The 14,634-nt window shown below is 41.4% G+C and overlaps 1 protein-coding gene across 2 annotated transcripts in view; it reads left to right on the forward strand.

Annotated features, from left to right (window-relative positions):
- CNGA1 (cyclic nucleotide gated channel subunit alpha 1) overlaps nt 1-14,634 on the forward strand; it is a 29,274-nt gene that overhangs the window by 2,063 nt on the left and 12,577 nt on the right. The window contains exons 2-5 of one of the 2 annotated variants that reach the window (XM_087936614.1): nt 665-1,385; nt 2,282-2,308; nt 2,604-2,784; nt 9,814-9,933. In XM_087936614.1, the coding sequence (XP_087792740.1) occupies nt 9,833-9,933 (101 nt within the window). In that variant the 5' untranslated portion in view covers nt 665-1,385; nt 2,282-2,308; nt 2,604-2,784; nt 9,814-9,832. Of the gene's footprint in view, nt 1-664; nt 1,386-2,281; nt 2,785-9,813; nt 9,934-14,634 lie in introns of both variants that reach the window. The other variant, XM_026699633.2, reaches the window with a different exon arrangement.

The following is a 14,634-nucleotide window of genomic DNA, read 5'->3' on the forward strand; positions in this document are numbered from 1 at the left end:
TTTCCCCCACTATAATGTATTCTTAAAAACACATTTGACTCTGAAATGCACTCATCTGGGAACTTCTGGGAAGCAACATGGAAACAGCAATTAACCAGCTGTTAGGAACATAAACCCATCTGAGTACCATAGGACAGATCTTAGGTCCATACATAATTTATCCATCCATCCATCCATCCATCCATCCATCCTCTTTCTCTCTCTCTTGTCATATTTTAAGAAACACGGACGTAATGCACTTGAAAATATCCTTGTCATGAATGCTGTTAGAAAAAAAAATCTGTTTTGTTTATGATTTCTTAAATGTGATACTCCTAATAGTAGCTCCAAGGGGTTTCCCCCACCCTTCTCCTTCATCTTCAGGCAGTCCAACTTCTAGGGACTTCTAACCTCTGTTAGATTGAGAATATCTGATCTGAAACAAGTTTATCATCAACAAAATGAGATTGTTTGATGGTACTATCCATACTGCTATATGATAGTACGATGTGCTGGGTTAAACCATAATCTTAGCAGTTAAACCAGGAAGTAGGCCTTTGCACAGAATTTTAGATCGTAATTCCACCCTCTCTGGGAGATAATGTTTTTTTTTATAAGCCATAAACAATGGCTTCGATATATTTTGATTTTTGAAATACAATCATGACTGCTGTTTCATTTTCAGGTTGTTGAATTTAAGGAAGACAGGAGAGGCCTACAGCGAAGTGTGCGTGGCTTCTGGAAGGTGTACATAGCTCCTCGCACGGTCCTTAGGATAAGAGAAAACAGTTTCCCATGTACACAAGGCTAGCTTTAAAGCAATATTTGCACAAGTTAGGTTTAGGCCACCTTTTGAAGAAAAGATGGTTCGAAATGCAAATTTGGCCTGCTGTTCTTTAAAGCGTTTCAAGGCCTGATTTCACGTGATTCCAAGAAACAATAAGAGTTGTTTTCAAGATTTGCGGACGTCCTTTGAAACGATTTTCGGATTTGACTTTGAAGCACTGCAGACTCCTATATGCAACATGCTAAGGTGATGTAAGCCATCTGAAACCTGGTTTACAGAAGTAGCCCAATTCTATGAGTATGCAACCACAACATGGAGCCGAGCTTAGTAGCTATTTTCCTACGGATTGCCGGAGAGAAACTCCATGAGGACTATGGATCCCTCTATCTTCTCTTGTTCAACGAGGTTCATCCTGGCTCATCTATTTAGCCCCATGTTTCTGGACTTTGGCGATGTGAAGATGTGTGGATTTCAACTTCCAGAATTCCCCAGTCACCCATGGTCTGGGTAGAAGTGGTGGAAACCCAAGATCACAAACCTAGACAGGAACCAAGAAGCTCAAATTATTACAAGGTAGATGTGAAGTACTCCATATTCAGACAGGACAGTTGAAATCATGGTAAGATATGCATGAAGATTAGCAAAACTTCACTAAATACTTTCTTATGTATCAGGCTGTACCCAGTTTTGTGAGCGAGGCTTGGTGGGTATGGCAGGGGAAGGATACTGTAAAATCCCCATTCCTTCCCCACTCCTGGCAGAAAGTGACTGCAAAATCCCCTTCCCTCCCCTCCCCACTAACCTGCTTTCCAGCTCCGTTCTCCTGTGCAGACCCAGCCAATCAGCTGGGACTCAGAAGGCGGAGAATAGATGGGGGTGGAGCCAGACAGAGGTGGGATTTGCCCAATCTCTGCTACCGGTTCTCCAGAACTGGTTCGAACCTGCTGAATACCATCTCTGCAAATATATATTAATGGGATGTATGAATCTGGAATGTACAGAGTAAAAGTGTAAGAACTATCCAGATTTGTTTGTTTTTCTGAGAAGATTTGGAAGGCTTTGTAATACGGATTGCCTTAATGGGATTGAAAGGAATTGGGAAATGCTTGACTAAGCAAACTACAAGACAAGATTAAAGGTGGCCTATTAAAACTGACCCAACACTGCTGCTTCTCTGAACCGTCTAAGATTTCAAATTGTAAATAATTAGAAAAAAAATATTTCTTTTGGCCAGAAGTTTATTACATGCAGAGGGCCATGCATTTGTTTATAGACAGGGGACTTATCTTGTTGTTGATATTGGTTTGAGAAGGATTGACAGAAATGCATAAATAAATCAGGTGGGAGTTAAATATCAATTATTTCTCATGGAGGGAATTTGAGAAGAGAGCAAAAAATGTACATCTTCAGGGCACAAAATAGTATTGCTTTATTGTGCTGAAATTCAGGTTAGTTCTTTTTATGATTAATAATAGATTAATAGATTAATCTTTTTATGATTTCCTTTTTCCTCAGGTCCTTAGGAATGCTGCACCTGGGCAGGTGAGGTACTGCTTGAACCAGCAACAAGCAATATTTTTCTCTATAAAAGGAGAACCAAACAATAAATAAATCTGAGTTTGTCCTGTATTTAAAGTACAGTAAGATTTCAAAGAATTTATCGGTCCCTTCTGAAAATGAGTGTCATCCACAATCTGGATTTGAAGAACATTCTAAACCCGACATTATTATTTATTATTGGTTTATTTTATTGGACCTTATTTGATTCCTAATTCCCATTATGTGTGTGGTTGCTGTGGTGTGGAGACTTAAAGGATTTCTTGCATTGCATTTGCAGATTACATTTCCAAGATAAGCAGAGCTGTACATTATATTGCCACCAGCAGTATTGGAATCCTTTCTCCGCTGCAGCTCATTTATTTTATCTCAAGTTACTTTATTATAGATTTATTCTTCAATGGAAGATTGAAGATTTCATTATCACTTTGGATTTATTACAGCGCAGGGAAAGAAACGAGGTTGGTATTTATGGTATGCTAGCTCGATACCTGTGCTTCGCTATGAAACTATGTGGTCGGGCTTAGCTTTTGGGGAGGAAAATAAGGGGAAAAAATTCTGCCTCTGCCTACCAGCATCCATCAGTATTCATCTGGCTAGCGTCCTGTCAATGTGTGAGAGAGTTGAGGGCTGTTTGGAAAGTGAAACAGTATTGCTTGTGTGCAAGAAGAAGATAGCAAGGAGCCTGAGTGTGGCTTAGCTCAACTGTTCTGTACTAAAGCTGCTTGGTGCTGCTGTGAAACTGAAACTCCTCTCCTCTCCAAAGGAATTCCTCCAAATTCCTTTGAATTTGGAATAGATTTATTTTCATGTGGGAAGGGGAGTAGAGCTCCTTAGCATCAGAGCGTGTTAATAATAATATACGAAATAATAATGCTCTGATGGTCATTTCGAAAAATCCTTTCTTAGTGAGCACCTAGAAGCCAAGAGAAACATGCATGCCAAATTTCAAGTTTATAGGCTTTACGGTTGTGGAGATTTTGTGATGATGCGTGAGTGGTATTTTGCATATTTATATATATATGTCATCACTCTGAAAAGCAAGAGCCAAAGACAGAGGCCTGATGATGATGAATGAGACTTCATCAAACGTTGCCTAGACACTTTGAATCTTACGCGGAGAAAACCCAACAACCAAAGATCCACATACAAATACCCGAGAACCTCAGAAAACATATATATATATATATATATATATATATATATATATATATATATATATATATCACACACACACATACATACATACATACACACACACACATACACACACACACACACACATATACATATACATACATACATACATACATACACACATACATACATACTCTCTCTCTCTATACATACATATACATACACATACATACATGTATGTATGGTATTCAGCTTTGTTCGGGTATTTTCCCACATCATTATAGTTGTGCTTTTAAAGTTGTAGCAATGTTTTGGCAGAATCTCATCTGCCATTATTGGGCTTCTGTATTGTGTTCGTCAGTGAGTCAGACTTTCACAGCCAACTCACAGACGAACACATTACAGAAGCCCGATGATGGCAGATGAGATTCTACCAAAACGTTGCTACAACTTTAAAAGCACAACTATAATGATGTGGGAAAATACCCGAACAAAGCTGAATGCCATACATGTAAGTACCTACAAAAACTTAAGAAAACATATATGTATATGCATGTATGTAGTCCTCAACTTTTAACCACAGTTGAGCCCAAAATTTCTGTTACTGAGAGAGACAGTTGTCAAGTATGTTTTGTCCCATTTTACGACTTTTCTTGCCACAGTTGTTAAGTGGATCATTGCGATTGTTAAGTTAACAACATGTTAAGTGAATCTGGTTGTGAATCTGGAATCTCACCCCGTCGTGTGGTACTCGAGCCTCGGACCTGGGCTGTCAGCTTTCCAGCTGACAGGCTCAGCATCTTGAACTGCTGAGCCATTGCATGCGTGCACACACACACTCACACACACACAATTCAGCTAAAGTACAGAGTCTGATTAGAAAGCATATGTTGTTATAATCACCTTACTGCCAGACGTTTATAGTTCCTCAACAGAATTATAGGCATTATGTCAACTTGAAACAATTGTTCCTTTGGATTTTCAGAAATTGAAACCAAGTTTTAATTTAAGTTGTGAATGGAATCCTGACAGTGTGGTGGTGAGAATCCCAAATTGGTCAATTCAGATTCGGACAATATGCCAGTATAATTTGCGCCCCTTGGAAATGCTTGAGCTGGTTGCTTATTCTGTAGAAAAATCCTTTTCCTTCTTGTAAATTAAGGCAGAGATGGAGAGAGGTGCTGAATCACACTCATTTTCAGGCCTTTGTCCATCCAACTCTGCCTTGATTTTTAAAAATGAACTTTATTTATTTTTTCTTCAAAAAATGGAGAGGGTTGCCTGTCCATGTGATAAAAGGAATGATCTCTGTCTCTGTCTCTCTCAACACACAAACACACACACTTTGGAAACCATATTTTACTTAGAAGATTCGAAGCTGCCACATTTTTGTGTCTGGGAATTTGAGAGGGGGGATTGTATAGAGTGGTGGAAGATTAGACTCAACAACATTCTTCTCATAAAGTCAAGGACAAGTTACCCTGCACCTGGGAAGGAGTTTCTGGAGGAATGTCTCCAGTTGGGACGACAGTTGATTGGGCCACGTGATGTCCTGATGGGTGCAGCGGGTGGGTTTGTGAATTTCAATTGGGAAGGGAAAACCCAGAATTCTCAGATGTGCCAGTATGACTTCTTCAATAAATTCTTACTTGGGTGAACTTTGTTTCTGAGTGTTGAATGAAATGGGGAGTTTCATTGGAACGTGCACAGATACACACACACCAGTTAAACACTGGGTCTTTCTTGGCTTGTCCAGAGCAATAGGCAGAACCCAGAGCAACAACACCTATTGGGATTCGGTCTTTGATTCACTTTTCACCCATTGATGAAAGGTAGTTGTTCTTATTGCTTTGAACTGAGTTATCTTCTCCCAGAAGCTAACAGATAATCCGCTTGTATATCTGGATTACTTTAGGGTTACATAGGTGGAGGTTATGGTTAACGGCACTTTCATTGGGCCTTGTTGATAAGTAGCTGGGGAAAAAGGATTGTAAAAGAGTGCTGCATTTGCTGCCATTTCCGGGTTTGATTATTAGACCGTGTCGTATGCCTTGATATCTAACCCAAAGATATTAGATTATGATTATATATACAAAAATTGTGAAATCACAGCTGACAATTCTTTGGCCAATGTTGATCTTTATACACATCGAGTTCCTCCCAATAATCTAGGATGCCATAAATGCATGGATGTTGTGTAAGTGTAGAGTAGACCAAGCCTTTGTAATTGTCAGATGGAAATTTTGTAAAAAAGTGCAGATTTTTTTTTAAGTGTCCAGAATTTTGGTAAGGTACCCAGTGCACCAACAACCATAGGGAGTACTATTGTTATTATTTATTCAAATTTATTATAGCCATCCAACTCCATTGGACTCTAGATTTTTATAATAAATAGTAGATCAGTAGTGAAGCCAACTTCTGGAAGAACCCAAAGAAGTGGACTCCAGGTCTTGTCTCTTAAGCATTGTCAACTACTAGGATCTAGGACAGGGGTCTCCAACCATGGCAACTTTAAGACTTGTGGACTTCAACTCCCAGAATTGCTGACTGAGGAACTCTGGGAATTGAAGTCCACAACTCTTAAAAGTTGCCAAGGTAGGAGACCCCTGATTTAGGAAGAGTGCCTTTTCCATAGCAGCCCCCTACCCTTTCAAATTGAGGTACTAATCCCACTCTATAAAGCCTTAGTAAGACCACACCTAGCGTACTGCATCCCGTTTTGGTCACCACACTATAAAAAAGATATTGAGACTCTAGAAAGAGTGCAGAGAAGAGCAACCAGGATGATTAGGGGACTGGAGACTAAAACATATGAAGAACGGTTACAGGAACTGGGCATGGCTAGCCTAGTGAAGAGAAGGACCAGGGAAGACAGGATAGCAGTCTTCCAATATTTGAGGGCTGCCACAGAGAGGAGGAAGGGGGTCAAGCTATTTTCTAAAGCACCTGTAGGCCAGACAAGGAATAATGGATGGAAACTGATATTTAACCTGGAAATAAGGAGAAACTGTCTGACAGTGAGAACAATCAACCCATGGAACAGAAGTTGCCCTCTGAACCTGTGGGAATGCCATCACTTGAGACTTTCAAGAAGAGATTGGACTGCCATTTGTCAGACATGGTGTAGGGTCTCCCGCTTGGGCAGGGGGTTGGACTAGATGACCTACAAGGTCCCTTCCAACTCTGATTATCCGTTCATCTGAAATATCCTTCATCCTGGGGTCCAGCAGACCGTATTTAGACTTCCAGAAAGCTCTCAAGGGCCGACTTTTCCCCAGACCCTGGAATAAAGTTTGGAATCTGAGAATTGGATGGATTGATGGGTTGGAAATGGTACATCAAGTGCCTGGCTTTCTTCTTTTTATTTCAGTATCGTCGTGAGCCACTCAGTTTCACAAGATGGATGACCACTTAAGTCATTTAAATAAACAAATGGCATGGCCCCGATGCTAAAGACAAATTCAAAGTCCCAATTATTACCTTCAAAAGTCTTATGCAGCCTGGATTTAGAGTACAGGTGGTCCTCAACATACGACCGCAATTGAGCCCAAAGTTTCTGTTGCTAAACAAGACGTGCTCAAACTGTTTGTCAGCCATTTTGTGGAGATGAAGCTCTTTCCTCTTTGTCGATGAACCCTGGGCTGTTTCAAAGAGCCTTCCAATGATTCGACTGGATGCTGCCAACTTTTTCCATCCTTTTCTCTCTCTATTATTGTACAGCTGCTGTGTTTTTATTTTTCCATACTTCTCATAAAATACTATTTTTTAAAATGTAATCACAGAGAGCCATTTTGGGTACATTACAAATAATCCTTGATTTACAACCACAATGGAGGCCCAAAATTTCCACTGCTAAGCAAGAGAGAAATTTGTCCAATTTTATGACTTTTCTTGCCACCATTGTTAAGTGAATCAAGACTCATTCATCATCTTCAGGCTTCTGTCTTCAGCTCTGTGCTTCTCTGTGAGAGCTGAAGACAGAAGCCTGAAGATGATGAATGAGACTTCATCGAAACGTTGCCTAGATACTTTGAATCTTACATGGGAGAAAACCCGAACAACCAAAGATCCACATACAAATACCCGCGAGAACCTCAGAAAATATATATATATAAAAAACACCAGTTACACCTGAGAAGTATAGAGCAAAAGGGACTCCATTTTTGTTTAAGTTATGACCTTTTTACAATGATTATTGGTTATATAACTGTATCTAACAAATATGTACTGTTTTGTAACATGTTATGTTCTAAAGTAAATGTCAGATTTTTGGCTGGATCATGGGGGGTTGTATTTTGACTTGAGAATTAATGTAAGAGATGTAGGGTCATCCTGGCCTGAACGGAACTGATTAATGATCAGTGTTCAGATCAATGATTAGTGTTCAGAAGAACATAACAGGAAGATGCCATGAGAACCAGGGTAGTGTCCAAAGAAAGGGAGACAGGTGATATGCTATAGATGTGGCATAGGGAATTACGTAGTTGGATAGATTGTGAACCCAGGAAAGGGACAGAGACTGTATATTTGAACCTGTATATAAACCCCAGCCTTCCTGGGGAGGGTGTCTTCTGCTATGAGCAGAATTCCCTTTTGCAAAAGCTTAATAATAAAGCTCTTTCATATTATTCACCGTCTCTAGATGTGTTTTGTGATTTTTCTCACAAGTTGTTAAGTGAATCTGGCTTCCCCCATTGACTTTGCTTGTCAGAAAGTCGCAAAAGGCATCCCATGACCTCCTGGGACACTGAAACCGTCATGAATGTGAATCAATGGCTAAGCATCTGACTTTTGATCATGTGATCAAGTGGATGCTGTCGTAAGTGTGAAAAATGGTTGTAAGTCCACTGTTTTCAGTGCCGTTGTAACCTTGAACCATCACTAAATGAACTGTTGTAAGTCGAGGATTCCCTATACATGATATAACGCCTCTATCTCAGATATTCTTGAGATATTCCTTCCTCTTAGAAGATTTGCCTACACTTATTGCTGGATGTCTGGTAATTTGAGGTTGATGTTTTCTCTATAGATGCCCCAGTTCAGTAACATGTGCACCTCGTTGAGAAATTGAATGTTTTCTTTGAGCTTTCAAAAAGCTCAAAAACACTCCTTTTTAAAAGTAGGATTTTAATCGTTATTTTAAATGCTGGTTTAAAATATTTTTTAATCCATCCGGTTCTAATTTTTCTTTTTCAATGTAAATGTTGACTATGTGTATACAAAATTCTCCATGGTATTCCAAACAGGCACTTTTCATATTACCCGCAGCCCGCCATTTAGCCAAACTGTTCCTGAAGCACATATACCGCCTGCATGGAGTACCATGGAGAATTATCTCAGATAGAGGTGTCCACTTCACAGCCAAATTTTGGAGGGAGTTCTTGCGGTCTATTGGGTCGTCCCAGGGCCTTAGCTCGGCCTTTCATCCAAGCACCAATGGGGGAGGGCAGAGAAATTGAACGCCATGGTAGAACAGCGTCTGAGGTGCTATGTAAATTATCAGCAGTCCAATTGGGCGGACCTCCTGCCTTTCACGGAAGTCTCGTACAATGATGCTGTTCACAGTAGCATGGGACAAACCCCCTTCAAGGTAGTGAGCAGCATGGACTCCGTCCCAATGCCTGAGTATCCAAGGGACCCCTCCCCTCCTCAGTCAGCCTGACCAATTGGATGTCAACACTGAAAGCAACTTGGGAGAATGTCAAAAATGCTCATGATTTAATTGGAGTAACTTCCAGGATCCTGACAGTAAATCATTGAGAGAGCTTGGTATTCAGTGGTATTGTCAGGATTCCAGCAATCGCCCTAATTAAATCGTGACTCTCGAGCCAAACTTCAAAAAACTACAAAGGATTCATTAGAGGCGACATACTGGCACTGCCCAGTATCAAGCCAACTCTGGCATACGTAATTTACAATCCCCTGTGAGCCTGTTTCCCCCCTTCCCTCTGGTTGTGTCATAAATCAGATTCTCCAATCGAACACCTTCATAGGCTGGGTGTCATCATTCACATCCTCCAATTAAATATATTCGCGGGCAAAAACTCTGGTATTTTAGTTACAAACTTTTAAAGATAAGAGTTGGAATGTACTTTTGATTTCAAACAGCTGCACTGCTATTCCAGATTTCCTTCCTCTCTCCTCCCTTTTTTTTAATGGCAACTACTAAAACAGGCATAGGAATGTTTTATGAGTTGACTGGTATGAATAAATAAGTAAACAAATGGATAATACTTTGGCTAAGCCTCTGGGCATGCTAGAGATAGGATGGATTAATATTATCAACAAAGCCTTGTTGCAAAATGTTGGTCCACTTTGAACATATTTTTTCTGTTTCTCTCTCTCTCTTTCAGATAATAAATTATCACAAGGATGGGGGAGAGTGAAACTCAACACTCAGATTCAGATCCTCATAATTTAGCGAGCCGTGGTAGAAAGGAAAGTCTCAAAAATGTGGAGAATGGTGAAAACAGGTAAGATGTGGGTGTGCATGGATATTTTTTTTTTGGCTGAGCATCTAAACTTATTTATTTATTTATTAAATTTAAATTCCATCCATCCCGTGGTTCCAAGCAACTCTGAGCAGCTTACCTGGTAATATGTATTTTGTAATCCCATGTAATCCATAAACTTGGGTTAGTGTCACAGTTCTTAGGTCTTTGACTGAATGGCTTTATGCTATAAAGTCATTGGTGACTTAGCGGCCACATAGATAGCAACAGCACTTAGGCTTATATATGGCTTCACAGTGCTTCACAGACCTTTCTTAGCAGTATACAGAACCAGCCTATTGCCCCCAACAATCTGGGTTCTCATTTTTCTGACCTCAGAAAGATGGAAGGCTGAGTCAACCTTCAGTCTATTGAACTGTTGGCAGCCGGCAGAATTAGCCTGCAATACTGCATTCTAACCACTGCGCCACCTTGGCTCTTAGGTAGCTTTTCTCCATGACAATGTATTCTTAACCTGGGTCCTTCAACTCTTTCTATAAAGACTGCAAATGAGTCTTTCCACCGTGTTGCTGGTTGCCCTCTCCCTCCTTTTGTTGTCCCTAAAACTGGGCTCTGGCTTGGGGTCAAAGCCGATAAGTCACCGAACACAAGGTGTGATGCAAAATTATACTTTTATTTTGTTACCAAGATATAAGGACAGCAATTCTTACAGTCAGAAGGTGGTCTCGTCCAACCCTTTGCTCTTCCCTAATAATGCATGCATAACAGATAATATTGATTGTGCCATGCCCCTGGGGGAGACTGACTCTGAGGGAGGGGAGGAACAGCCGACAGGGAGTGGCAGTGTGGCTCCGGAGGTTGTGGAGGAGGCTGGGGAAGGGCAGAGGCCGGTGGAGCAGTCAGAGGAGGACCCAGGCCCATCCCCTCTCCATCCTAGGGCGCGCAGGGAAGAGAGGATAAGGGAGAGGCGTGGTCTACTTAGGAGGACAGGGCCTTGATCCTCTTCATGGGCTGCAGCTGTGACAAGTGGATAAGAGGACGGACCTGCGTACTGGCGAGTGCTGGAAACAAAGCATGGAAATATCTCTAGTTTATGGTTCCTCTCTGAGTTAGGCGTCCCTCCCAGTCTATGTTCTGATATCTGTGGACGTCTTCAAGCCCTTATCTTGCCTGGTTTGTGTTGGTTTTTTTTTTTTTTTACTCTTTATAATTTAAACGGCATTCCCTCCTTCGTGTAACTGCTTGTGTGAGTTTTTTTTTGTCTTCGGTCAAGGATATTCGTAGCTTGGAAGCAAAGTGAAGGAATAAAAGGGGCTTCACCTGTTTTCTGTGACTCTGCTTGTTTTGTCTCCCACCCTGGGTCATCACAGATTGGTCATTTGGATTACAGCCCCCGAAACCCTTGACGCTGGCTATGCTAAATAGCTAAAAGTCATGTCACCTGCTTTTTCACCCCAGGTCACAGGTATCTTGCAAAATGTCCTAGTTTCATGTGCCAGCTATGTGGTTTTGGGTTTTTTTTTTTCTTATAAGCGAGCTATTCTTGTTTCTAATATCCTGGCTGGTCATTTTCTAACAGGTAAAGTGCTAGGTACGACTGTGCAGCCCCGCCCCCTTCGTACTATTGAGAGAAGAATAAAAGCAATCTTTAATTCTTTGTCGAAGACAGCACCGGTGACCCCCCCGCCTCCTTCGGGGAGAGAGAATGAGAGGGAGGGAGAGAGAGAGAGAGAAAGAGCAGAGCAAAACTGCTTAATTGTCTGTTTTAAGGCAAAAAGATGTTTTTATCAGAATTCATATTCCTCACTCTCATGTCCATTACATCCACACCTGCATCCTATCCAGGGTTGGGCTGCTGGGGGTTCACAGGTGTTCGGGAGATAAGATTCTGTGTAGTTCAGAGAAACCCCCAAATCCCACTCCTGGCTGGCCCCGCCCACCTTGCCCCTCCCCTCCCAAGAGTCCCCATGAGGCACGTTTTGGATGCAGGTAACTGCAGGGTGCGCGTGGAGGGTTGTGGTGGGCAAAAACTGGGCCTCCCGCCAGTTCAGGAAGGCCAGAAATGGGCCCGTTTCCAACTTCCAGAGAGCCTCCGGAGCCAGGGGAGGCCATTTTCGTCCTCCCAGAGGCTCAAAGAAAGCCTCCGGAGTCCGGGGAGGGCAAAAATGTCCCCCTCGGTGGTGCAATAGGCCAACTAGGCCACGCCCACCATGGCCATGCCCCACTCTGCCACCGGGCAGAGAACCCTTTGCTAAAAATTTTGAAGCCCACCCCTGTCCTGTCTCCACCTACAACCCTTCCTCTGATGATGATCCCCAGGGATCCTCACTTGTACATCATCTGATCCTTTCCTTCCTTCCCCTTTTCTCAATAGTAGAGCTTTTTCCAGAAAGCTAGGTTTTCACCTAATCAGAGGTGGCATTCAGCAGGTTCTGACCAGTTCTGGAGAACCGGTAGTGGAAATTTTGAGTAGTTTCAAGAACCGGCAAATCCCACCTCTGACTGGCCCCGCCCCCATCTATTCTCCACCTCTCGAGTCCCAGCTGATTGGCTGGGTCTTCTTTTGTTGCCCTGCACAGGAGAACGGAGCTGGAAAGCAGGTTAGTGGGATGGGGAGAGAATGGGGATTGTGCAGTCTCCTTCCCCTGCCACGCCCACCAAGCCACACCCACCAAGCCAAGCCAAGCCACACCTACCAAGCTACGCCCACCAAATTGGTAGTAAAATTTTTTGAATCCCACTACTACACGTAATGTGTCAGAAGTAGAATAGCAGTAGAACCCTAAGCCTAATCCTAAACTTTGACCTTGTTAATTTCTCAGTTGCTTTGTCTTATTGCTGATCTAATTAACCCTGAGTTATGAAAGGTGCCATTTCCTTCTACTTATGTATGCGTATGGTGATTCACACAGAGTACTATCACAATTCTGGTTGTAGTGCCTGCCACTCCTTAATTTTGTGTGTATCATAGCCATGATTTGATTGAATGGTGCTTCAAGAACTCTTAATCTGTCATGAATTACTGGTAGCCCTCGACAGTTCATTTAGTGGCCGATCAAATTCAGGTGCTTGGCAACTGACTCATACTTGTGACGGTTGTAGGGTCCATGGGCGGGGGGGGGTTGTGTAATATGATCCCCTTTTCTGACCTTCTCACAAGCAAAGTCAATGAGGCAGCCAGATTCCCTTAACAGCCATGTTACTAACTGAACATTTGCAGTGATTCAGTTAACAACTGCGACAAATGTCTCACTTAGCAACATAAATGTTGGCCTCAATTGTGGTCGTAAATTGAGGACTCCCTATATATTCCAGTGCAGTCAGCTGAATTTATAAAAGGGTTGGAGGTCGGTGCAAAGTGGGGACAAGTATTGCCTGAATCCTTTCTTTTCCTAGCTCCAACATGTTCATCTAGAACAGAGATCTCCAAACTTAGCAATTTTAAGACTTGTGGACTTTAACTTCTAGAATTCAGGCTTGTTGAATAAGACTTGTGGACTTTAATTTCCAGACTTCAACTTCCAGCATAGCTGGCTGGAGAATTCTGGGAGTTGAAGTCCACAAGTTTTAAAGTTGCCAAGTTTCGGGACCCCTGATCTAGAAGGCTAAACTAAGGAACAAAATTTTATTTGAACTTGAATTCAGTTTTTCATATGACTCGGGACCTTAATAAAGAACAGTCACAGATTAGATAAAGATAATAAGAGTTGGTTAAAGGTGTCATACTCCAATCAGTGATTACAGGAGAAATTGTGTTTAATGAGAAAAGATAGTAGACAGTTGAAACAGGACAGACAAAGAATATAAGTACGATGATTTGAATTGAGATGAACTAAATAAAATAAAATTAAGAAAGTTAAAAGAGGGGAGAAGCTATGTAGAAAATGTAGAATAGTAATAAGATATGGAATGGAATATAAAAATGAGCATGAACTTGAATTTGTGTCTGTATGAAGAGATGTAACCCGGGATTATGCTGCTTTCAAAAAAGATGTTTTACTTGTATTTCTTTTCTTTTTGTGAAAACTCAAATAAAACTTATCAAAAGAAAAAGATAATAAGAGTTGGAAGGGACCTTGTAGGTCATCTAGTCCAACCCCCACCCAAGCGGGAGACCCTACACCATTTCTGACAAATGGCAGTCCAATCTCTTCTTGAAGGTCTCAAGTTATGGCGCTCCCACAACTTCCGAGGGCAACTTCTGTTCCATTGGTTGATTGTTCTCACTGTCAGAAAGTTTCTCCTTATTTCCAGGTTAAATCTCTCCTTGTTCAGTTTCCATCCATTATTTCCTTGTCTGGCCTACAGGCGCTTTAGAAAATACAGAGTGGAATCTCTCAACATTAGCAGGTTTAATATGTGTGGACTTCAACTCCAGCCAACAGACTGTTACAATACAATCTGTAGCCATAACAATTATGCGTGTAATAGATTAGAGAGTAATTTCTTAGGTTAAAAAAGATGGCATAAGAATGAAAGAAATGTCAGAATACTTTATGGGATTATAAGTTTAGTTGATCGGGGTCATAGACCAATTGGAAACAAATTCAAAATGAAAGCATCAGATTCCCAATAGCGAGTAGTAAGCATGAGTATACGGTACTATATGGGAATATTTTCATGACAGAGTCTCAGCCAGTCCTTGAGTATTGAAGATTTGTCCTTAAATGAATACCAACTCCAGCTCCTTTGTAGTGCAATGATGGTTTATTCATTAGATCA

The sequence above is a fragment of the Pseudonaja textilis genome, chromosome 6, assembly GCF_049901715.1.
Source record: "Pseudonaja textilis isolate UNSWEBS1 chromosome 6, rPseTex1.2, whole genome shotgun sequence".
Classification (NCBI taxonomy): Eukaryota; Metazoa; Chordata; class Lepidosauria; order Squamata; family Elapidae; genus Pseudonaja; species Pseudonaja textilis.